A 26,805-nucleotide genomic window follows, 5' to 3' on the forward strand; every position below is an offset into this window, starting at 1 on the left:
CCTTCCTTCCTTCCTTCCTTCCTTCCTTCCTTCCTTCCTTCCTTCCTTCCTTCCTTCCTTGATATAAAAATCATATAGCTTCTTGTGAAGAAAAGGAACCTATAAAGAAGGAAGTAATCACTTGTGATCCCATTGCTGCCCAAAGCTCATCCCTGTTGTTATTTGAGTGGGCTTTGCATCCTGACTCTTCTTTTTGTTTAGATACAGACACAGCTCTTTTTCTTTTAAATAAAAAGGATTGCATAGTAGCCTGCCTTTTCTCTTTGAGTTGATTATAAATATATTTCCATGCTCATTAACCATGGCTATGCCAGCATAGCTGCACATGGTATTTCATGTTACGAATTTATGGACTCTGGTATGGTACTTGTTTTGGTTGTTTAGTTAGTTACTGTGGAGAAAGCTGAGGTGGTCATCTGCATACTTTTGTCTGGCATTCTTGCATTCTAAGAACGCCTGTATTTATCCTCCTGTGTTTCCTTTTTGATTGTGTACAGACTGAGGATGATACCAACTTGAGGCAGAACCTGCGTCATGCTTTGACTTTAGGCCTTTGAATGGAGTGAATAAAAATTAGTTTATAAGATGCTTCTGTGGTGTGCCTCGCTCTGGCGTGTTGCTTGGAGTAACCCTCTGTGGATTTTGGCTTGTTGTATGAGTGGGAAGGGGGCTGTGTCAGTGGGAAGGGGGCTGTGTCAGTGCTCCTGAGAACACCGAGCTCAGTAGACTCATGTACGCTCAGCACCTGCAGTCATGCTTTATGACACATTACAGTTTCTCACCCTTCCTCCCGGCACCTTAACCAGCAAATACCTTCTCCACAGTATTCCCATTTTGAATAGGTAGAGTATTGAGATGTAGATGTTCAGCAGTATGATTAAAAAAAATCTTTTGAAATGTGCTATTATCTTAGGGTTAGTATGTGGCATTTTGGTGGATGATCCATGTGTCCTTGAAAAGTGTGTTCTGCAGTTGGAGTGAGTGTTCTATAGAAATCACTTAGGTTAAGGTGGTTGATACTGTTGTTTAGGTCTTTGGGGTAATTTGTTACTCAGGAACGGAAAATAATACTCTTCTTTCAACACAATTAACTATTAGGTCACACAAAAGAATGGAAGAAGAGACAAACTGAATGATCTTCTAAAATAGTTGCATATTAAAATCAGAGGATACTTAATAAACTGTGTTTAATTTTTATATTTATATTATGTTATGTGAATTTGATGATGACAAATCTACATTTTTTAAGTTTATTGACTTATTTTTGAGAGAGAGAGAGAGCGAGAGAGAGACAGAGACAGAGAGGGGGAGAGAGAGACAGAATCTGAAGTAGGCTCCAGGCTCCGAGTTGTCAGTACAGAGCCTGACACAGGGCTCGAACTGTGAGATCATGACCTGAGCCAAAGTCAGATGCTCAACTCACTGAGCCACCAGGCGCCCCAAAATCTACATTTTTCTAGAATCTTTTATTGCATTTCCTATTCAAGTTAAAAGATCCTTTAACCTGAAGAAGAATGTTTTATATTTGTTAACGTTTTCATTTTTGAGTGCAAGTGGGGGTGGGGCAGAGAGAGGGAGACACAGAATCCAAAGCAGGCTCCAAGCTCTGAGCTGTCAGCACAGAGCCTGACACGGGGCTCGAACTCACAAACCATGAGATGCCCTTAAGAATGAGCTTCTTAAAGGACCCATTTGAAGTTGTAACTATAAAAAATGTAATTAATAATCCAGAATCTCAGCACTTACATTTATGGTATTGTCAGATGCATTATTCAGATTGAAGGGTTGCATGTAGTCAGTTGTATGGCTCCTTTCCATGGCTCTGAAATTTGACTCTGATTTAATCATCCTGGAGTGTTTTCAACTATTTTTGGCAGCTACTCTGAGTAAGGATTTTGACACCTGTTTTGCTTTTAGGTTAAAACAGGCATTGCAGTTCTTTTAAACAATAAAATTCCCCTAAAAGTGCCCTGCTTAATGAAAATGTGCTGGTGCATATTTAAAATGCAGATACCTAGCCTAGGCAGGCAGGATCTTTGGTAGCCAGGCTTGGGCATCTGTGTTTTATAAACCCTCCAGATGGTATTCAGGCTCACTAAACTTTGAGACTGTGCTTCAGTGGCCCTGCCATCAGTCTCTGTAATGGGGAAGTTTCTTTTTTTTTTTTTAACGTTTATTTATTTTTTTGGGACAGAGAGAGACAGAGCATGAACGGGGGAGGGGCAGAGAGAGAGGGAGACAGAGAATCAGAAACAGGGTCCAGGCTCTGAGCCATCAGCCCAGAGCCCGACGCGGGGCTCGAACTCACGGACCACGAGATCGTGACCTGGCTGAAGTCGGACGCTTAACCGACTGCGCCACCCAGGCGCCCCAGGGGAAGTTTCTTTCAAAAGTGTAAATGATATACCTGCTCACTGTGAGTTTGTGAAATTATGAAAAATTATTTTTTATAGAGGGATACTAGATTAAGAGGCAATAATTCAAATGCTAGCAAAAGAAATTGAAGTACCTAATTAGTACCTGATTTTGCTCATTATCCTTTAATTATTAGAGTTTAATGCACAGCACTGAAGAAGTTTTCTTTTAGTGCCTATATGGTTCCAATGAGTAGGATTTTACCCAAGTTTATTCAAAATGGTATCCACATGGGTTGTTTTGGCTTCTTGGAGTAGGTTTGATTTTCTAAGACCTACAATATTCTAGATCTACTTTGGGCATGTAAATATGCCCTGATTTGTTTATCATTTCATTGCTGCTTCCCAGTAAAAGGGAACAGAGAATCAGAGTGTGTATGCTGTCATGGTGTTTTATTTACTCTTAGTATCTAATTCTCTGTTTTCTCAACTGACATTTTGCCAAAGAATGAAAACCTGGAATGGTTTTTATATTATCTAGAGCACCTATTAGAACAGCTGTAATGCATTTGTCTCTATGAGCTTTCCCAAGTGCCAAGCCATTTGTTGTCTGAATTTCCTTCCAGTGTGGTCTTCGTTGTTTATTATTTTAGTGAACCTTCTCGCAGTTCTCCTCAAATTGGTCTAGGTCCCTCCTGTCATTCCTCCATGTACTACAGTAAAACTTGAAATTTCCAAATAGATTACAGAATAAAAATGTTTTGTATTCACTTCCCTTTGCATGGCAGTTGCTTGAGACTAACTGTGAGAATGTTAACAGAGATTTCAGGCAGACTGGTGAAGGGCTTAGAGTTGGGGAGAAGGGCACTTTTGTGTGCGTGAGCAGCAGGAAGAATGTCTTTTTCTTCTACACGTCACTGTCTTCCTTTTTGTATCTTTGGTGCTGAAGGTGACATAAGATGTGGTAGCAAGCATCTTCTTTGTCACACTTGGGTGTCATTTTGTTTTGATCAAGAATGATGTCATGTGTGTGCTATTTTGGTTCTGACCTTGGGAAATATCTTCCATTATCTGTTCCTTGCTCTTTGTGGAGGAAGGGTTGAATGGAATAGCAATTTAAACTCTTTCTGAAAGTTTGTACAAGCTTGAGCAGTGGACACTGGGTGCCAGACACCACGGAGGATTGTTGTGGGGACTGCTGCTGGTTGGGAAGAACCCAATATTTTCTGGGGGGAGTCTGGCTAGTGTCTCAGCCTGTTGAGAAAAGGAGACTTGAAAAATTTATTGGAATCATGGGCAAGCACTAATTTCTGCATGTAGAATAAAGCTAGTACAGAGGCACATATCACACATTTTCATTCTCCTCATTGATAGCTTCTAACTTATAAAGTGATGTCATTTTTGTGGCTCTTATGTTCATATTACTGCCCCGTTAGATATTTTCTATTAGTATTGCCAAAACGTGTTGTAGTAAATCTTGTTTTTGAAATACATGCATGGCACAACTTTCAGGTAAGGAACATGCTTTAATTAATTAACTAATTAATTAATTAATTTTTAATGTTTATTTTTGAGAGAGAGCGAGAGAGCGAGCATGAGTAGGGGAGGGGAGAGAGGGAGACACAGAATCTGAAACAGGCTCCAGGCTGTGAGATGTCGGCACAGAGCCCAGTGTGGGGCTCGAACCCACGAACCGTGAAACCATGACCTGAGCCAAAGTTGGACACTTAACCACTGAACCACCCAGGCGCTCCAGGAACATGCTTCAATTTTAAAAGTGCATTATTTTCTACTGTTTTAGGTGTTACTTTTTGCTAACTATGTGTAAATCATTATTTTACTTGTTTTGGCATCAAGCCATAAAAAAATCAGTGTCCAATGAGGTGATGGTACAAGCGTATCCTGGTTATCTGTGGGAAACGTGTACATTTGTACTTTAAAAAGGGCGTTTATACATTCTGTGCCCTCGTTATTGATAATGTGGAGAGAAGCAGTCTGTTGTTTTTATACTGAAGGCAGTCACAGTCTGTACAGTCTTCAGATGAGAATGGAGAACATATTTTTGGATCTGGAATAAGAACTGTTAAAATGAATTTATCTGGTGATACCAAAGTTGAGTTTTTAAAGCATTAATAAACTTTGCTCTGTGAAGAAATGGCTTGCTGCTTAAATTACAGTGAGAGCTCACAGCTCATAATTACAACAAATCTAATTTTAATTTCTTTAAAGACTTGATTTTTCTCATTTAAATCATAGCCAAACAAGTGTCTGATAAGAGAAAGTTTTGAGATTTTAATTCCTTTGTTGTCAAGACCAAAACACTAAATTTCAGCATGAGGTCAGTTATTTTTAGAATGTCCATGTCCTGGAGATAGGAGTGGGCTGAGGAGTTCCTAGGATAACTTTCTTTTCATCCTCCCCTCCCCTTCCCCAGTTAATTTCTTGCTGAAGACTTGGTCTACGAATACATTCCTTTACTTATTACTAAACGTGTGGGAGTTTTTGTGAACTGGGATCTCATCATCATCACCATAATGTAGCACATGTAATAATTTCCTTTGAAAGATAAAAACACTATTAGTCCTAATTTTAGTTAGTCTAACCAGTTTACTGAGCACCTATTATGTGCCAGGCATCATGCTCAGTGTTATGTAGTGTGAAACAAAAATAAACGTGGTTCCTCCTTTCTGGGGCCTCATGGTGAATTGTGAGAGTTGGAATTAATCTCAGAAATGAAGTGTAGAGTTACCAACAAATAATGGTCTGAAGAAAAGGAAAGGTGCCAATGGAAGGTGGAATAAAGTACCCCAGCCAAGTCAGGGTGAAGCAAGACTTGCCTAAAAAATACGATCAAGCTGAATCTGAAGAGCAGGTGAATGAAAATCGGGTGTTAGGTGATCAGATTTATGTTTGAGAAGTATCTCCCCGGCTGCAATATGAGGTTGTGTGGACGGGAGGCCGAGTGGATGCAGGGTTACCAGTTAGCACATTTTGCTGTAGGAGGTGTTGGGTTGATGGAGGCTGGACCAGGTGCAGATAGTGGGGAGGAGGTGGATCTGAGAGTGATTGACTCGGTAAAGCCTGGAGGTGGGCTATTCAGCAAGGCAGGGAATGCTGCAAGGAGGCCAGCTTTGGGACAGGGTGGGAGATGAGGGATTCAGACTTGATTTAGTGACTTTGAGTGCTTTGGAGGTGGGTTGGTGTTTGGAATTGAAGTGCAGATAAATTCATGAATCAGATACAAATTTGTCGACAATCAGGCCAAGCCAACATGTGAAATACCATCTAATTTTAGTAGAAATAATTATGTGTGTCAGAAAAAGCTTGAAGGGACACACTGAAAAGTATCAGTAGTTATCACTGAGAGTGGAGTATGTGATTAACTGGGGGTTTTCTGATGTTCTGTTTTGTAATATCTCCTTAATTCTGTGTCTTCCTAATTCCAATATGTGTCTTCCTATTCCAATGAAGCATTAGGCATTGCTAAATATGATTTAGAATAGGATCATCTTTTTAAACTTTAATGTGAATTGGCATAGGGAAGGACTGATTTAAAGAGTTTGGTAACTTGGAATTGAAGTGATTTGTATAAATAGACTTCATTAACTAGATGACTTGATTAATTTCCTCCTAAATGGAGTTATTTTAGTTAGGCTTTAAAGAAGAAAATATTTAAATTAAATGCTGAGTAGAGCACCAAATGCTAATTAATTAATTCAGAGAGATTGTTTCCCAACAATTAAATATTTTATGGGTACTGGTTTGCCCACAGCTCATTGATTTGTGGGTGGATGGGTTGGGGAGTGCAGGGCCAGGTGTAGCAGAGGTGGTGGTGATATGGAGTGCTTGTAGAAGGAACAGAGAAGGGGGCTCAGCCTTCTGCATGAGCACTCTATTGGAAAGGCTCTTCGTAAGCATTAGTTTTGAAATTGGGGACAGCCTGCATAATATTGGCTGGTCATGAGCTTTCCTAGGGAAAGCAGCCAAGACTTTGCTTGAGTAGGGGCACCCAGAGTCAGAAAAAGTAGGGGAAAGAGTCTCACACTCTTTCAGTTATCATATTAGTTGTAGGCCAGGCTTGGTTCCTTGGTTTGGTGCACTTTGTTTTTATGTTACTTCATCAAAGATGGACATATTGTTTGGTGGGTAAGAAGCCACACTGCCTGTGTTTGAATCCCGGCTCCATGACTTTTTTTACTTTATGAGCTTCAGCAAATTACTTAATCTCTCTAATGTCAGTTTTCTCATCTCTAAATAGTGGGTAATAATTGTACCTACCTATAAGGTTGTGTACCAGATTTAAGTTTAAATCTGGGAATTTGTGTTAAGGTTTCAGTGCTCTCCGGCAAAATAAGGCCCCAGTAAGTGGTAATTGTCATCATCATTGTTTGTCACATCACTACCACCACCATCGTTAAATTTAGTTAGCATTCATTCTTTTAGTACTAGTTTCTAATGATTTAAAAACAAGTCACACTATCTTAGATATTTTTTGTAAAAAATTTCTATCATACTTATATTCATTTGCCTTTTTTTAATTTAACATTTCTATCAATTTGAAAAGAGGTTGGGGGTGCCTGGGTGGCGCAGTCGGTTAAGCGACCGACTTCAGCCAGGTCACGATCTCGCGGTCCGTGAGTTTGAGCCCCGCGTCAGGCTCTGGGCTGATGGCTCAGAGCCTGGAGCCTGTTTCCGATTCTTTGTCTTCCTCTCTCTCTGACCCTCCCCCGTTCATGCTCTGTCTCTCTCTGTCCCAAAAATAAATAAACGTTGAAAAAAAAAATTAAAAAAAAAAAAAAAAGAAAAGAGGTTGGTAATATGTACTCAGTAATGGTTGTTGGAAGAAATACATTATTTATTTTCCGAATCCTTGGCATTTGAGGATTTCCAGGATACTATCAATATGCATATTTTTCTGAACAGAAAAACAGTGAAGATCCCAGTTTCAATTTTTAGTGTTTGAAAGCCAACAAGGACTGTATTGTTAAAAAAACAAAACAAAACACAAATAGACTTGACATCAAAAGCAGAGTCAACAAAAGCAAAAATAAGCAAGTAGGACTACATCAAGTAAAAAAGCTTCTGCTCATCAAAGGAAACCATCAAAAAAAGTGAAAAAGTAACCAATGGAGTGGGAGAAAATGCTTGCAAAAAATATATTTGATAAGGGGTTAACATCCAAAATGTATAAAGAACTCATAGCATTCAATAGCAAAAACACAAAAAATCCAAATTAAAAAATGGGCAGAAGAACTAAATAGACATTTTTCTAAAGAACTCTTACAAGTGGCCAACCAGATATAAGATGAAGAGTTGCTCAACATCACTAATCATCAGGGAAATGCCAGATAAAATCACAATAAGCTATCACCTCATACCTGTTAGAATGACTATCATCAAAAGAGCAGAGATAACAAGTGTTGGTGAGGATGTAGAAAAAAAGAGAACCCTCATGCACTGTTGGTGGGAAAGTGAACTGGCACTGCCACTATGGAAAACAATAGTCTAAAAATAGACTACCATATGATCCAGCAATCCCACTTGTGGGTATATATCTAAAGGAAGTCATTATCTCATGGAGGTAGCTCCACTCCCATGTTCATTGCAGTGTTATTCACAATAGCTAAGGTATGGAAGCAGCCTAAGTGTACATCAACAGGTGAATGGATATGGAAGATCTCACATCTCTCTATGTGTGGAATATTATTCAGCCATAAAAAAGAAGGGTACCTTGCCATTTACGATAACATGAATGGAACTCTTTGAGGGCATTATGTTAAGTGAAATAAGTCAGAGAAAGACACGTGCTATGTGATCTCACTTACATATGGAATTTTAAAAAGCTGAACTCACAGAAACAGAGCCTAGAATTGTGGTTACCAGAGTCTTGGAGCTGGGAGAAAAGAGGTGATGTCTGTTAAAGGGTACAAATTTAAGATGAATCTAATGTACGGTATAGTGATTATAGTTAATAATACTATGTTAAATGCTAAAAGTTGCTAAGAATAGATTTTAAACATTCTTACCACAAAGAAGAAATGTTAATTATGTGATGTGATGCAGGTATTAGCTAACACTAAGGTAGTAATCATTTTGCAATAGATAGGTGTATCAAATCAACACGTTCTACACCTCAAACTTATACGATGTTGTATGTCAACTATATCTCAATACAGCTGTGGGGGTAGAGGGTGGGGAGGCAGACCTTATTTTCAGTTTTAAAATATTACCTGGTCGACAGTGACAATTCTCCAGAAAAATAGCACATCTCAAAACAAGCACTCCAGAATAAATGCTACCAAAAGTGATTTATAACAATTTGTGTCTTTAAAAATATTTATTTAAAATTTCCCTTTTGTATCTTGAGTGAAATATGTAAAATTCAACTTTTTGTGTATGTAATAAAACATTATCACACAAAGGAAAAAAAGGAGGACGATGGATAGCTTAGTTTCTTCTTTTTCATTAATATTATCTGAATAATTTCAAAGAAGTAATTATATATGATACAGATGATCATCCATTCATTTATTCATTCACACAAGTATTCATAAGGATACAGATTGTATAAAAAGTACCAGATTTGTTTTCCTCCTGGATTTTATATTGGGGGAAGAAGAAAATTGGCAGGGCTTTGTATTCTTAGATCCTTGTGTAATTCCAGAATAAATCTACTAATAAAACTAAAAATATTTTGGAGCTATTTCAAGCTAAAAAGCTTCTGCACAGCAAAGGAAACCATGAACAAAATGAAAAGGCAACCTACCAAATGTGAGAAAATAATTGCAAATCATATATGTGATAAGTCTAATATCCAAAATATATAAAGAACTCATACAACTCAGCAGCAAAAACAAAAAACCCCTGAAACAATCTAATTAAAAAAGCGGCAGAAGCCCTAAATTGACTTTTTTCCAAAAAAGATAGAAGATGGCCAACAGATATATGAAAAGATGCTCAGTCTTATTAATCATCAGGGAAATAGAAAGCCATAATAAGATGTCCCTTCACACTTGTTAGAAGGACAATTATAAGAAAAGATAAGAAATAACAGTGTTGGTGAGGATGTGGAGAAAAGGGAACGCCCGTGCACTCATTGTGGGCATGTAAATTGGTGCACTATGGAAAACATATGAGGGTTCCTCAAAAAATTAAAAATAGAACTACCATATGATTCAGCCATTTTACTTCTGGGCATTTATCTGAAGAAAGCAAAAACACTAATTCAAAAACATATATTTGGCATGTTCATTGCAGCATTATTTACAGTAGCCAAGACATGGAAACAACCTAACTGTCCACTGATGGATGAATGAATAAAGAAATGAAATCTTGCCATTTGTGACAATATAGGTGGGCCTCAAAGGCATTCTGCTAAGTAAAATAGATAAGGAAAAGGCAAATACCATATGATCTCTACTATATGTGGAATCTAAAATAGAGAACATCTCCCTACCCTCAACTTACAGACATAGAGAATAGATTGATGGGTACAAGGAGGGCAGTGAGAAATGGGTGAATTTTTGTTTTTAGTTTAAAATTTTTAAATGTTTATTTACTTTTTTGAGAGAGAGAGACAAAGAGACAGAGACAGAGACACAGAGCATGAGTGGGGGAGGGGGGGAGAGAGAGAGAGAGAGAGAGAGAGAGAGAATGAATGAGTGAGAATGAGAATCTGAAGCAGGTTCCAGGCTCTGAGCTGTCAGCACAGAGCCTGATGCAGAGCTCGAACTCATGATCCATGAGATCAGGACCTGAGCCAAAGTTGGACGCTTAACCACCTGAGCCACCAGGCGTAAATAAGAAAATTAAACATAATTCAACCTCACTATAGTACACACTATAGCGGGATATGGTTACATCTCATATAAAGGCTGCAAGATAGATATGGTCCCGTGCCAGTTTTAAACTGGGAAGATCAAATATGTTTCCTATACTTAAAGATTTCTTTCACTTCTTTGGGCTGCTGCTTGTTTCCAAACAGTAAACTTTTTTAATTCTCAGTTGATATTGGAGAAAGAAGTTAGTTTGGCTAGTAAATATGTGGATTTTTAACTATATTTTAATTATGTTAGATTACTAAGCCTTCTTATGTGAAATTTTATTCAAATGTCAAGAGCTTAGTGTCATGTAAATTGTACCACAATTCATGTGTATTGATGACCCTTGTTCATATATCAAACTACCATGATAACTTTTGTTTGAGCAAAGGTTAAGAAGATCTTACAGATTCACTGATTCATTCATTTTATCTTTCTTACATTTATTCAATAAATACCTTTCAGTCCCTAATATATTTGACAAACAGCTGGATGTGCTGAGGATGTATGGGGGAGCGGTCTCTGATCTTGCAGAGCTCTCCTAGTAATGAGGAAATAGACTAAGGGGAGTGAGTTTCGGGTGTGATAGAGAATAGGTGAGGTGGGAGTGGTTCTTTAACCTCGTTGGTAAAGCCAGCCCTCAGGAGGAGTCAGGTGGGCTGGATTTCAATCGATGAGAACAGCTACAGGCAGAGGACTCTAGGCAGAAGGAGCAGCATGTACAGCAGCCTGAACTGGAAAAAGGTTGAGGTGTTCATGGATCCAGCAAAGGATGTGGCTGGATGCAGGGGGCGATTGGGAGAGGGAAAATAGGTGGAGTTAGAGACAAAGGGAGGATATTAAAGCTATGTTAAACAATTTGAGACTTGATACTAAAAATAAGAAAAAGCCTTTGAACTGTCAAACTGTGGAGTGATATATTTAGATATATATTTGTGGATTACTTTGGGAAGACTGCGTTGTGGGTGGGCAAGAAAGGGGAGAAAGACCAGTGAGAAGACTGGCATCCAGTGAAGAGATGATGGTGGCTGAACCTCAAGTAGAGTTGGGGAAATATGAATGGAGTTGAGATATGTTTGGAGTTAGAATTTCTAGGATTTCAGGCTGTGAGGAATGAAAGCAAACAAAGTATTAAGGGTGACTTTTAGAGTTGTAACTAGAGCAAGTGGGGTAAGGGGTGTGGAGGTTCCACTTACTGGGGGAGGTTCATTTAAATAGAAGTAGAAGACTTAGGAGTGGAATGAGGATACAGGATTGGGGGCAGTCAAGTCTCCTTCCTGTTGGGACATTTAACTGATTTTGCAGTGCCTTTGAGACTTCCAAATAGAGCTGTCCAGTAGGTGATTGGATGTTTAGGTCCGAAGCTCAAGGGAAAGATCAGAGTTGGAGATAAGAATTTGGAAATCACCACTGTATAGAATGGATGGAGTTCAAAGGCATGTGACAAATAGCATTTCCAGGTTGCAAAAATTTGCAATAATTCTAACCTCATAATCTTTGTTGGTTTTTTTCCCTGTGTACACACCCATGAGTTAACACTTGCCTTGATTATGATGGAAAATACTAATAAATTTTAACTGGAAAATTAATATAAAAGTGGACTCAAGTTCTCCTGAATCAACACCATTGAATGAAAGTAAGATAAAATTAGATTTAGGTTGTTTTTGAGAAAGACAACTGAGTGTCAATGGTTATAAAGAGACAGTGCAGAGAGATTGCTTCTCAGACACAAGATAGTGGTAGCATTATTTCTAATATAGGTACAGAAAATCACACTCCAAAAGCCACTAGAAATTTGTGAGTTTCATAACCAACCTTATTGTTGGATGGCATTCACTTGACTGCCACCCCAAGAAGAGCTTAGTTAATATAATAAAAGCACATAGTATAAAATCAGAAATTTACCTGGAGTGAGGGGTTTCTAGAATCTCTATCCTGTATTTCAGAATTCTGATATTCCTTGCATTGGAATGTCTCATATATTACTTGACTTGTTTACTTACAAAAAATTGATAAGCAACACTTTTTAAAATGTTTATTTTGAGAGAGAAAGTGTGAGCAGAAGAGGGGCAGAGAGAGAGAGAGAGAGAGAGAGAGTCAGTGCAGAGTCCCTGTTGGGGGGGGCTGGATGTGGGGCTCAAACTCAGAAAGTGAGATCATGGTCTGAGCAGAAATCAAGAGATGCTTAACCGACTGAGCCAGCCAGGCACCCCAACAACCACTTCTTTTTAAGGGGACAGTCAGATGATGACTGTTCTCAGGCATTTTGTTATTAGCAAGAATTGTAGAGATTTCTGTTGTAGGAACTCGAGACTAAAAGCTGCATTTAATGTTTTCTGTAACAGCATCATTTTCTTTAATTTAGTCCAGATATGTTTATTGAGCATCTCTTCCATTCCAGACAGAATTTGAGATACTGAAATGAATACAGAATGGTTACCTTCAGGGATCCATTGTAAAACAGGAAGAGATTTTAATGCTAACAAAATACTTTTCAGCTAAAAGTTTTCTATAATTTGGTTGTATCTTTTTTTCTAGGATAAATTAAAATAATTCCAAGTACTTTCACAGCAGGAGATAGTTCATATGTAGGTGGGAATATTCAGGTAGTTAAGGGTGGGAGGGATGTTCAGGTCAGTCTCCAGACCAGAAATGCTTTCTGAATCCCTAGTGCTGGTTCTGATTTTCCCTCTCTTAAGTTCTGATAGTCTCCATCCTACCTGTTAACACAACAGATCTCTGCTCCTCAAACTGCTTTTGTGAAGGACTAGATTTGTTTTGTTTTTCATTCTGTCGTGGACCAATACAATGTAAAATGCAATGGAAATTAATTATAAGAAAGAATTGGCTTGTGTTTTGCTTGCTTTTATCTATTTTCAGAGTTAACAGATATAAAATAATTCTCTCAAATTGTTTAAGAGTTTCCAAAAGCATACTCTACTTCTGTTTTTCACTGGAGACTGGGATGACACTTCCAACAGCACTGCAATGTATAAGTCTTTGTTAAATATTGTTGCCTTTATTTTTTTTAATTTTTAGTTTTTAAGTTTATTTATTTTGAGAGATACAGAGACAGCATGAGTAGGGGAGAGGCAGAGAGAGAGAGGGAGGGAGGGAGGGAGGGAGAGAGAGAGAGAGAGAGAGAGAGAGAGAGAATGAATGAATGAATGAATGAATGAATCCCAAGCAGGCTCCACACTGTCAGCACAGAGCCCAATGTGGGGCTCAAACTCATGAAACCATGAGATCATGACCTAAGCTGAGACTGAGAGTCAGACGCTTAACCGGCTGAGCCACCCAGGCGCCCCCAATATTGTAATTTGAATATGGTGAAATTTAATTTCACCATTAAAATTCCTGTATTTGCATTATTTATCGCTGAGATATTCTGGTATAGGCTAATGTTCGGTCATGTAGTTTCTTTAATATTTGGTATATATATATATTTTAAAAATAATGTATGCTTCTTATTAAAAATACAGGAAACTCTTAATATTATTAGTTAAATTAAAAAATATTGCGTTGAATGTACTAAGTTGTCAATCATTGGATTAGGCTTGTGTGTGTCCTAATGCATTGAGTTTTGTGACACTCTAGTATTAATAGTGATACAAGTATTAATTGTGTTGCAAATATTCATAGTGTTCAGTACTCACTGGAAGCTGAGTTCTCCATTTTCTTGTGTATCTTATTTTCATGATCTCTTCTCACACTCAGCCTCACCTCTGTTAGACCTGAGATAAAGTGAGGGAAAGATGCTCTTGTTGTCTTTTGAAGGGACATAAAAACACTTTTTCTCTCCTTTCTGGGACAGAGCAGAGGTATTCCAGACTCCTAATTCATTTTTCCTGTGAATATTTTGTCCTATATATTTTTAAAAATTATTTATTTATTTAGGTAGAGAGTGAGAGCAGGGGAGGAGCAGAGAGGGAGAGAGGGAATCCCAAGCAGCCTCCATGTTGCCAGCACAGAGCCCAATGCAGGGCTTGATCTCAAGAACTGTGAGATCATGACCTGAGTGGAAATCAAGAGTTGGACACCCAACTGACTGAGCCACTGAGGCACCCCAAAAAAGTTGGATATGTGAGACTTGATAACTTCATTTCTCCTTCATTGGAAAAAGAGGATGTTCAAGGAGATTGAAAAATAGTTGTGCTAAGAGGGCTCCTGTTTTGAAGTAGGAGTTGTGATTTGATAGTATCCCTTAGCCTTCTGTCTGTTTTGGCAAGGAATGAGTTAAGGAGACTTCTTTTGAACCTGGTGTGTTTACTCACACCCTGCTGACTCCAAGATGAGTTGCTACACCCTGTTTTACTCCTGACACACTATCCCTGGCCTGTTTAACTGGTGAAGGTTGTTTTCATTTGGTGTGGTGGAACCTGTCTCTGGACTCCCTGGTGAACCAGGAATCAATGCTGCCATATGCAAAGTTTGTGCCTCCATTGAGGGTCACATATGTGGAAAGGATTCTGGCCTATATTGTCCACTTATTTTCAATTTCTTACCCTTTCTAGAGGACTGAGTAAAACACAGGTCCTATATTTGGATTTTGGGGGCTGTGTGTTTGGGGATCATTTTATTCTGTAGTTAGTTTTGGAATCTATGTCACTGTGGAGTTTGCCTTCTTAATGGATTGAGATGGCGGACAAATTGAAGAGGAAACACGCGAAGAGGTATTACTCTTTTTCTGGTACCTCTCGGAAGGATTCACTGAAGGCACTGAGGTTTTCAAGGTCTTTAAACCTCAAAAGAGCTACTTCAGAAATCAGCAAAAGGCAGGTTGGTATAGAGATTTCTGGTCCTTTTAAATCTTCTGTGGAGTTGAAAGTAACATTCCTTGTGTTTATTCCTTAATATTCTTTTGAAAAATTTCCTTGATTACTTTGAACATTCTTTTATAGCTACAAAATCATATTGCTGTTTTCTGTGCCATCAATCTGTTTGTGGTATTTATTATTTGTGTGTATGTTTATTGATCTATTACATGGGTTCAAATTACTTGTTGGGTGTTACAGCACAAAGTTGTAATGTTATCAGAAGATTCTGATTACCAAAATGAAATCTTCTACCAAAATATGGTTTTAGGAGGACACGCATGTTACCTAACATCTCACTGAAAGGATTAGTTGTCTTTTGTGCATAAACAAAATATTAGAGTAAAAGTGAATTAATGTTTATATAATTTCATAGAAATAGTGTTCCAGAAGACTGTTTGTTTGGAAGTAAATTTATTTTTCCTAAAAAATACTTTGAGGCTACTGAATGGAAATATAAATGATGGGAACAGACTCTGTGTGCTTTCTTGATGTTTTGTTTTACTATTTTTGTGCTGAGTATATAACTTTAGGTTGTCCAGATAATGCATTATGTGTCTTTTGAAAGTATTAGACATGAAAAGATTCCTTTTTCAATGTTATTGTTTTTGAGGCTATTTTTCAATTATCAGCAACAATTGGTAAAAAATTACACATAAAATGTGTAAGGAATCACATAAAATATGATATTTTTTTTCCTTTATATTTGGACAAGTGCCATGGGTTGTGTGCCCCCCAGTGGTCTTTTGGTAGAATGTTTCTTTTTGAGCTCCATTAAATGATATCCATGTCGCTCTGGGGTGAATAATTGTGTTTTCAGCATTACAGTTAAATGCTCAGAACTAATTCATTCTAATAGTTCAAATGTAGCCCAATATTTATCTGGTGAGTTTATGAATGATGGTGTTTTGGAACATCTCTCAAGGGTTTATAGAAGTGGATACTGGACATTGTTTTATATCATCCATTCTACACTTACTTTGTTCCTCAAATATCTGCTAAATCTTAAGTACTTTTAGTTTCATCTTTTACTCTGCTTTTCTTTATTGTTATGGAGAATACTGACATATCAGAAAGAAATCAAGTCCTGGGACATTCCAAATCTCTAATGTATTTCCTCCAGCAGAAATCACAGCCATAATAGATGTTTGTTGGTTAAGAATTCTGAACAATCCTGAACCATTTCAGTGTGACATTGTTTATGTTCAGATCAATATAGTTTGTGTTAAGAACACAGAGTAAAACCTGTTTTTAAGAAATTAGATCTTCTATGTAGAGTGTACAGAAAATAATACCAGAAAGGAATGAGGAAATTAAAGGTACTGATTCAGTTGGCAAAATCCTTTCTCTTCCCTCTTGAAGAAGCATCGAATTTAAAACTCTGCTTGAACTTGAGGGTGGAGGCCTATGTGTTGGCATTCGATACTTGAGAATTTCAGTATGAGTGCCTTGTATTGTCATTAAGGATTCCATGGCACTGTTTATAGAAGCAGGGTGTAGTTCTCTGCCAAAATCCAATTTGTTTAATTAAATTTTGCTGAGCATTTCTAACTTCCTGCCCTAAACTGCTTCTAATTGCTTGTAGTTCCAGGGGTAGTAATAGTAGTCATGGTATTTTGCTCTCGTAAACATGCTTTTAAATGATTAAGTTCCACCCTGTCTGGTAAAATGATATTACTTGTTCATCTTAAAGATGACATGCAGTCTTTTGGAGGGTGCATGGGGACATTGGCTGTGTAGATGAGCTTGCTTAGACCTTCTGCACAAAGCGTCTGGGTCATTTTGTGTGTGACAGTACGTGACACTAATGAAAAAGAAAGACACTTTTTTTTCCCCCTCAAGCAAGATACATCTCCTTCTTAGAACATTTCTTTTGTAGATGTCAGTGTGTGACATTTAAGCAGCCATATACAATTTCAGTTTTGTATGTCACTTTGCTTGAGCAAAGGTTTCTGTGGAAAATATAAGCTTCAGAATCATTGTTTTGTATATTTTTTGAGGGGTGGGGTTATATACTCTGAGAGTTGTGAGGAGAATTGAGATCACGTATTAAATGGAAAAGAAAGCTAAGAGAAGCTGAAATGCCATATATTGGACACTTATCTGGGCTTAAAAGGCAAGGGATTTGACTTTAAAGCATGTATGATTGAAAAATCTGCCCCAGCAAAAACACAACTTGGTTTTTGAAGTAAATGGCAGAAATTCATGCATCAGGATGTGTGCATGAGTCAGTGTGTGGATTACTCATTTACTTCAACACTAGTGTGTGATTATTTATCTATCGATCTGTGTATGCTGCCTTCTAGATCTTGATTTTATAGAGAATTACAATCTAGATGTAGAAGTCAGCAGAATGATGCATTCTGACAAAGTTGCTTAATGGTGGAAAACCTAACTCAAAGTTAGATGACTTTTTGAAATTCAAAAAGAAAGCTTAAGTTAGATATACAGTTTACAGTTTATCAAAAAGCCTTTCCTTTATAAGTAAAATACACAGAATTCAAAATAATGCTGTCTTGATACTTTAGGGCCTAAAGGTAGTTATTTTGAACCCCCTTGATAATTATCCCCAGGTAAACAAAAGAAATTTGGTGGGGTTTCTATTAAACATTCTAGAATTTGTACTACCTAGTGTGTGTGTGTGTGTGTGTGTGTGTGTGTGTGTGTGTGTGTGTGAAGATAATGTACTAACGTGTTTTCTCTTATAATTTTCCATGTTCTGTTAAGAGCCACATGTGGAAGAATGTTAGTTAATTGGAGTCTAGCTCTGTACACACACAGTTGTGTTTTTATGCTAGTTATTCTCTTCATTATAATGTTTATTTATTTTTGACAGAGAGAGCATGAGCGGGGAAGGGGCAGAGAGAGAGGGAGACACAGAATCCAAAGCAGGCTTGAGGCTTTGAGCTGTCAGCACAGAGCCCGACGCAGGGCTCGAACTCACAGACTGTGAGATCATGACCTGAGCCAAAGTCGGACGCTTAACTGACTGAGCCACCCAGGCACCCCTATTCTCTTCATTATAGATGTGGCCCTTCTTTTCCATGAGAAGATGCAAGTATGTCTGGTATAATTCTAAGTATGACACTGTTGGTCATAAAACATTAAAACATATGTTCTTGTTAAATGCCAGTAGAAAACTGCTTGAGTATTTAACAACTTGGGAATATATAACACTTCTCCTTTTTTATAAAGTGGTTATAATACAGGTTGTTCTTTTGAGAGAGAGTGATTGAGTGTGTATGGACAACTTGGAAGAGTTGTTTTTTTCCCCCTTCCTTATCAGCATAGTTTCCTAATCATAGCTGGAAAAATAGTTTTGGCTACTAATGTCATCCAGATGTAAAGGAGAAATGTGTTTTGTTTTTTTAATCGAGGTATAGTTGACACACAATGTTACATTATTTTCAGGTGTACAGCATAGTGATTTAGCAGCTCTGTTCTTTATTCCATTCTCACCACAAGTGGGGCTACCACCTGTCACCATACAATACTATTTTTTAATGTTTATTCGAGAGAGAGAGAGAGAGAGAGACAGAGAGAGAGAGAGGTAGAGGTAGAGAGAGAGGCAGAGAGAGAGGGAGACACAGAATCCTAAACAGAATCCAGACTCCGAGCTGTCAGCACAGAGCCCGACACAGGACCTGAACTCATGAACAGCGAGATCATGACCTGAGCCAAAGTTGGCCACTTAACCGACTGAGCCACCCAGGTACCCCTGTCACCATACAACACTATTACAGTATCACTGACTACATTCCCTGTGCCGTACCTTTCATCTCCGTGACTTACTCCATAAATGAGAGCCTATTATCTGTCATTCCCCTTCACCCATTTTGCCCATCCCCCTAACCCTATGGAAGGAAATGTGTTCTTGATAAGTTCTGGGACATTGTTGTGTAGATATTAAAATATTATGGAATTTGATCTGTTATTACTGTTATGTTACAAAAGTTGTTTATTGTTGCATTTTCCCACCTCAATTAATGTGAAATTCCTAAGCTTAAAATCATATTTTCAAGAGTAGCCTGTAACTTTTTAAATATTAACTTTAGCTTTACCCCATGTAATTAGGTGAAAATGTGCAGATCATAGTACTCAAAATAGTAGTTTAAAAAATACAAACGTTAATTATTTGCTACCCTCAGATTATCTGAGGTCAGATAAATTTTCTTCTCAAAACATGGTATCCTAGTTTGAGAAATTTCTGATTTGCATGGAAGCAGGCTCTCCTTAGTTATTTTTTTTGGGGGAGGGGCACGTTGTGTCGGCCATTAGGTGTTAATTGTAGTTCTCCACTGTCAATTCTCCATTGACATTTCTTTAATAAGAGAATTTGTTCTGAAATGACAGCCAGGTTTAAAGTAGGCTGCTGCGATAATTGTGGATTTAAAAATAGAGTAATTCAGAGCATCTAAGACCTAAATATTACAGGGAAGTGAAGTGCATGTAGGTGAAATACACGAAGGTGATGAATTCCTGTGATGGAATTTTTTATCTTAAAGGTATTTAAAAAAAAGACTGTTAAATACAGTTTTCTAGAAAGAATCAAGTGAGGCCAGGGTCTGTAGCTTTATCCTTTCTCTATATCCCTTACTTCAGATGGTCATCTCACCACATCATAATACTGACCAAGACAGGCATCGGCTACCAAATTTTGGAAGGACCAGTGTGAAACATTTCTCATTTTGAATAAAAAAACTTAGGTAGTTGGAGGATCAGTATATATATTTTGAAAGGCAACAGTTCTTCCACAGGGAGTGGATTAAAACAGAGCAGATACGATGCAGTTGATCAGTGAGGGAATATAATGTATATTATGTCCTAATGGTTATACACGATCACAGTGAGGAACTGTCTGTAAAATCAGAAAAGAAGATTGTGTGTATGCCACATGGGAGCATGGAGCTGCTTGGTTAGAGGGGATGCTCAGCTGGTGGTAAATTTTTTGTTTATCGTTTTCGGTTGTGAATTAAGTGCACTGTAATTTATGTTGATTTGTGCTTTAAAAATCTTCAGTTTTGTTCTTGATCATAAGAGTGGGTGAGAAAGAGGGGAAAAAAGTATGTATAAATAATAGTGTAAGTGGTGAAAAGGAGAGTGGTTAACCTTTTGAATAAAAGCCATATGTAACTAAACCCAGGATTTTTTTCCAGCAATATGTCGATTTTAGAGTTGTATCTCTAAAACCATAAAACGTGTTTTTGAAATTTATGACCTACTTCTCTTTCCCCTTAGGAATGCAACTTCTGGATTCTTACAGCAGTTATAGCTTGTGTGGCTAATGCTGATCTTTATAATGATTGGAAAAATTGACTTCATGCTTAAACAATCAATTCTTTTTGATTTGGAAATACATATAATCATATTTTGGCAAGCATTTTACCCTTTTCAATTTCTACCAAGCCCCATGTTTAAATATATCTTGCAGCATTATATGGTAACATCAGTCCCTAAGCGTTTTTACTTTTCTTGATTTTAACGTTAATATGGAGTTTGGAAATACATATTATTATGACATATATGGTAAAAAATTAATTTTTCCCCATTATATTTAAAATATCAAGCACCAAGCAACTTAAAACTTTTTTAATTGTTTGAACATTGCAGAAGACACAAGTGTATTACTTGAGGAAGTAGGTTTCTTTAAGATTATTTATTTTGAGAGAGAATGCACACCTTCGGTGTTGGGGGGGAGGGGCAGAGAGAGAGAGAGAGAGCGCGCGAGTGAGAGAGCGAGAGGGAGAGCAAGAGGGAGAGCGAGAGCGAGAGCGAGAGAGAATCCCAAGTCACTGTGGGTCCCATCGAGGCTCCAACTTATGAGCCATGAAATCATGACCTGAGCTGAAATCAAGAGTCATACACTTAACCCGCTGAGCCACTCAGGCACGCCGTAGGTTTTTAAATCATTCTCTTTTAATTGAAAGTTTGACTTGTGTGTATTACGTTGTACTTATTTTTCTTTACTGAAATTGGCATTTTTACATTATTCAAATATCTATTTATACATTTGAGCTCCTTGACTTAACACTACTTCTTAAAAGCAAAAATCTGTAACCTATTCTATAGCATGCATTTTTCCCTTTGATTGAACCTATGACTTTGTAACTGAAATAATATATATAGACCCACCCAGTAACAACTGTCTTACATGTGATGCAGCCTAAACACTTACTGCTTTTGATTTGAAGATGGTGATTCTTACTGCGGGTGTCGGTATCTTCTGAAAGAGTAGCCATTGACAGGTGCACTCAATTCATCCAGCCAGGTGCCTGTTATTTGATGAGTCGTTCTGGTCTCACTTTTGTAAGCTTTAATATTGTTAAAGTAACCATATGAAAAATGAGGAGACAAAATGCATTTGTGTATTTTCTGTGAGGCCCAGTTACACAAAACTTTAGATTGCTAATGATCTCCATTCCTTCAGTGCATTTGGCTATGTCTTAAAAGCAAAGTTGAAAGCTTCAACAAAACAAGCAACAAAGTTCCTCTTGGATCAGGTGCTGTTGAGTTGGCCTCAGAATTTTTACAGTTTGATTTGATTTTGATGTCATTTAATTGAGGACTTCTTCACCATGGGATGAACAAGATACTTACACTGTAAAACACACATGCGGCCTCCATCTCCCCGCCCCCTCACCCCTCAGGACTTGCTGAATCAGAATCTCCACTTCTGGGAGCCTGTGGGTCTCTCCTGCAGAGTTCCCCAGGTGAGTCTGACCTGAACCACTGAACATTGCCAGGTGGAGAAACTTAGATTCTGGAAAAGTGAAGGGACTTATGAAGAGAATAGAACTCAATGGCAATTGAGCATATTATATGAGGTCACTCCAGTAGGAGTAGAAGCACAGTGACTCAGAGACCGTGAGTGGCTGGCAGTTTGGAGAGCCAGCATGCTTGTGTTGGCTGGTCTTTATGTGTTAGTCTTTGTGAGGGTATCCACCATGCTCTGAAGGAGCCTCTGTAGCTAGCGAGGTAGGTAGGAGATGGGAGTGTAGCCACTAACTGCTGTCCAGATTCTCATGCCAAAGATAGTCTTTATCAGCAATAACAGCATGGTAAGCTACCTTTCTTTGGTTCAGAACTTAAAAATCAAGATCAAAATTTCTAACCTGGTTACTACTTAACTCTCTTACAAACTATCAGCTGTAACATAAATAAGTCTTGGAGATGAAAAGTACAGCATAGGGAATATAGTCAATAATATTGTAATAATGTATGGTGACAGATGGCGACTATGCTTATTACCATGGTGAGCATAGTGTAATGTATAGAATTTCAAATCAATACACTGTACACCTGAAACTAATATAATATTGTATGTCAGTTATACTTAAATTAAAAAAACAGTGAAAAAAGGAATCTTTTAGCCCCCAACACAAAGCATGACACAAAACAGTTATTCTTTAGTTGTCTAACTTTGGATAGCCTTTTAGTATAATCTTTTGGTAGGATATATAAGTAGCTTTGTCATATAGTATACATTTTAATGCTTCATAGAATTTTATTTTCCTCATAGGATTGAAAGGTAAATTTTTAAAAAACTTTTTAAAAAAATGTTTTATTTGGGGCGCCTGGGTGGCTCAGTCGGTTAAGCGTCCAGCTCTTCTGTTCAGGTCATGATCTCACAGTTCTTGAGATTGAGCCCCGCATCAGGCTCTGCGCTGACAGTAAGGAGCCTGCTTGGGATCCTCCCTTTTTCCTTCTTTCTCTCTGTCCCTCCCCCACTCATGCTGTCTCTGTCCCTCTCAAAATAAATAAACTTAAAAAAAAAATAAAAATGTTTTATTCTTAGAGAAGAGAGAGCTGGAGAGTGAGAGAGGATCCCAAGTGGGCTCTGTGCTTTAGTTCTGTGGGGCTCAAACTCTCAAACCATGAGTTCATGACCTGAGCAAAGTCTGATGCTTAACTGACTGAGCCACCCAGGTGCCCAAAAGCCAATTTTTTTTAAAAAAAAGTTTTATTATTTATTTTTTGAGAGAGAGACAGAGGGTGAGTGGTGGGGGAGGGGGGGCAGAGAAGGGGAGACACAGAATCTGAAGTAGGCTGTAGGCTCTGAACTGTGAGCACAGAGCCTGATGTGGGGCTTGAACTCACAAGCTGTGAGATCATGACCTGAGTCAAAATTGGATGCATAACTGACTGAGCCACTCAGGCGCCCTGCCAAATTTTTAATAAATAACTTTGGAACATGTTTTTGTACCTGTATTTTGAAGACCATCTGAAAAGTTCACATACCTCAAGTAAAATATTTTTAAAAACTCACATTTTGATGCTGATGCTTTGAATATTCAAATCATCAAAATATGGGAAAACAGGTCTCTTGCCAAAGATCCTATTTCTTTTCATTAATTCCAAGTCAGTCATCACCTTTTTGTTCTTACCATGCAGTTTTGTTAATAGATGCACATGTTTTTTTCTCTGCCTTTTTTTGTTCCACTGGTTTATTTGCTGTGTCCACTACTGTGTCTGTGACAGCTAGGACAGGCTGCCTGACCCATAGGAAGCACTCAGTGTTTGTTGAATGAATGAATGAATGAAATGGACAGAAGTTCTATACTGTGTTAGTCACAGTGATGAAAATTCTGTAAAGCCAGGTTTGGAGGAAGAGAATTTCCTCTTTTTCTCTCTCTCTTTGCTCTTCTATGGTTTTGTGGTTACTCAGAGAGATGTGAACTGTGAAGGATACTTTCTAGTTCATGTCTTCCCTGGAATGTAGCAGGAGGAATGTGTTGGCTGTGGAACAGTTACCTACGCTGAGCAGGTCGTATCAGGTAGAGAGCACCTACAAAATCTTGTTACACCCATTACAGGGTGTTTTTATGCTGGTAGAAACTGAACTTTTTTCATATGGCCAAGAAGTTTGCCTGAGATGTGGTTTCTGTCCTCCAGCCTTCATTGTTTTCACTTGCACTTATAGCTGAGGACTTAAACACTTGTATCTTGCTCAGCTGTGTTATTGCTTTTGCTCTATGGACAAGTAGCAATTACTCTTTGATACATCTTTCCACCTTAGCCATCCCAGGCTGCCTGAGGAAAATCTGTATCCATCATCAATCCATCCAGGAAATTAAAGGATAAAGAAGAAGATGTGGCAGTGTTAATGTTCTGCACCTCCTTCTTTCCTTGGTTTTCAGAACATCTCTGCTTCTCACTCCCTTTTAGATGACTTAGAACATTAAAACAGGAGGTTTTTTTTTTTTTTTTTTCCTTTCAGGCCCCACAAATGAGAATAAAGCTTATTATGATGTATGACTTTTAACAAAATCATCACAATATAATTAGTATTTCCTATGGAATTTAAGAATGAACATCAGCTATGGTAGCTGACATTCTGTTTCATTTATCGAGACCATGTCCACCGAGGCTGGAGGTTGGGCTGTCAGTCTTTGAGTTTGTCCAGTTGGCCTGGACTGGAAAGATGAATACCCTAGGTCTGCCCCATTCCATGTATATATGAGTCCTTTAATGGTTCTTAAATCACTTTGCATTTTTTAATGACAAAGAGTGTCAACTAAGAATTTCTCTCTGTCTTTTTTTTTTTTTTTTTTTGCATAATGTTCTCATGGCTCAACAATGAATCAGATGACAACAAGGTATCTTCAAATTATTGTACTGCTTTTGAAGTAGCCATAGTGAGTGCCATTGCAGAGTGAGGCACCATTGGTCTCACCACTAGCCTCCACAGTGGTGGTACTTTGTTTGTTGATTAATGTGTTTTATGAAACTCTGCAGTGATACTTGGAGCATAGTCACTCTTTCTTAGAAATGGAATTCTTGTTTCTGTCCTATTAGTATTAACAGGAAGATTGCTTCTTCCAGCCTGGTTTACCCTTGATATGTGTTCATTTTAATGTTTAGGTTTTGTTCTTGAATTTCCAAACCAATTTCTCAGTCTGTGTCAATAATCGTATTAAGGACTAGCTATTTATAATTAAGTTTAGAATGTTTCTGAAAGATCTGGAATATATTGGTTATTATTGAGGGTGAAGAGTTTGGTATCCAAATCAAAGTCTGGCTTCAAATTTGGTTCAAGTGAGGTCTGATTCAGAACTTTCATCTTTGTTTTTGGAACCATCAATTCCATATTTTGTGTCATGTATTGTTCTCCAACCGCCCCCCCCCCCCCCCACGGCTTCCTGCCTTGAAGGATGAGGGAAGGGTGAGCAAGCCCAGAGGCAGAAGTACAACAGGAGAGGCACCCTCCAGTGGACAGTAGTAGAACAAGCCATTCGTGTCTATTAGTGGATTCAGTCTTGTTGACTTATTCCTATAGTGCCATCTAGAGTCTAATAGTAATACTGAACTAACTTTTGAGTTTTGACAAATAGCATAGAGAAATGGATATTATTAGACACTTGGTGTTGTATTAGGAATCTACAGTAACTGGAGTCAGTGGTATATATTGCATGAATATACATATGAGAGTTTAAAAACCATTAACGCCTTAGTAATGTACCTTCTATACATAATTCTTTTTTTTTTTTTTGAGGGTGGGCTTTTTATTCAGCGATAAATAAATTATGTGGTGCATGAGAATTTCTTTTTTAAAAAAATTTTTAAAAATATTTTCATTTATTTTTGAAGGAGAGAGAGAGACAGAGCATGAGCAGGGGAGGAGCAGAGAGAGAGGGAGACACAGAATCTGAAGCAGGCTCCAGGCTCTGAGCCATCAGCACAGAGCCCAATGTGGGGCTTGAACCCACAGACTGTGAGATCATGACGTGAGCCGAAGCCGGACGCTCAACTGACTGAGCCACCCAGGCGCCCTGAGAATTTGTTCTTTAGTGTATTGTCCTCTGGTTCATTTGACTTGGTATACTTAATTTTGATAAATACATTCTAGAAATCTTTCATAATTATATTAAGTACAGGAAACATTTCCAGGTTTTCTTTTTATGAAATATTTTCTTTTTACTTAAAAAAATCTTTTTTTTTCTGGTAATTGTGGTTTTATTTATGTGGCTCCCTCTGCAGTAGGATGCCTTTCTTGAAAGGTACCCATTTTCTCTTTTGGACATTCTGTCTGTCTGTCTCTGTCTCCACCCGTATACATCTACATATCATGCACATAAACTGTATAATTCATGAAGAAGTTCTGTACTGTCTGCAAATTCTTTGTAAGGCATCACAGAAGAGTAGGTCAGTGTGTGCGTAAAAACTCAAGAGTGATTTAGAAAAAGGTATTCAATGTTTCGCGCAGAAAGACTTGTTTGGGATGTACCTCTTCATGGCTTTGTCTGGAATGACAGACTCTAATAACCACTAATTTGACTATGAAAAAAGTTTTCATTGCATTTACTATTGATACAGACATTGACATAACTAAATATATTGAAAGAATTCTTTTTGGAAAGATGGGAAATGAGAAGTTTTGTGTATAAGTAGAAAAATGATGCAAGTTCTTAAAAATGTCCCACACACCTGGAGCTTCTCAGGTGTGGTGGGCAGCTCATAAATTGGGAGCTGATGTCCTGTGTTCAGGGTGCTTGTTTGTTGGATCGGTATTTGCCCACCACAACCAGGTGTTTGGAAGTAGAGGAAGCATTTTGAGAATGAGGAAAACATAGTGGAGAGAAAGAGGGCCAGCGGTTCCTTTCTGCCACTCAGAGATGTCAGCTGAGGGGCTGTCTGAGCACAGACAAGGTAGAAACCTCATTCGCCTGTCAGATGTGTCTCTAGTACAGCGAGGGAGGTGGTGCTCTGCCTGCAGCAGCCTGGGCACACTGACACACGCTGTGGGCAAAGGGACGGAGTCTGACTCTCCCCAGGGGATGGGGACCTCACAAGCAGGACTGCCAAGGATCACATATGCCT

At 38.2% G+C, this 26,805-nt stretch overlaps 1 protein-coding gene across 18 annotated transcripts in view; it reads left to right on the forward strand.

The window, feature by feature from the left end:
- PARD3 (par-3 family cell polarity regulator) overlaps nucleotides 1-26,805 on the forward strand; it is a 565,232-nt gene that overhangs the window by 13,822 nt on the left and 524,605 nt on the right. Inside the window, exon 1 of one of the 18 annotated variants that reach the window (XM_040451016.1) lies at nucleotides 14,244-14,953. The exons of the other annotated variants lie outside the window; for them this stretch is intronic. Coding sequence (XP_040306950.1) covers nucleotides 14,813-14,953 — 141 coding nt within the window. The 5' untranslated portion in view covers nucleotides 14,244-14,812. Of the gene's footprint in view, nucleotides 1-14,243; nucleotides 14,954-26,805 lie in introns of those variants that run through there. 18 annotated transcript variants of the gene reach the window in all.

The sequence above is a fragment of the Herpailurus yagouaroundi genome, unplaced genomic scaffold (genome assembly GCF_014898765.1).
Source record: "Herpailurus yagouaroundi ecotype Mexico unplaced genomic scaffold, PumYag 203, whole genome shotgun sequence".
In the NCBI taxonomy this organism is placed as follows: domain Eukaryota; kingdom Metazoa; phylum Chordata; class Mammalia; order Carnivora; family Felidae; genus Herpailurus; species Herpailurus yagouaroundi.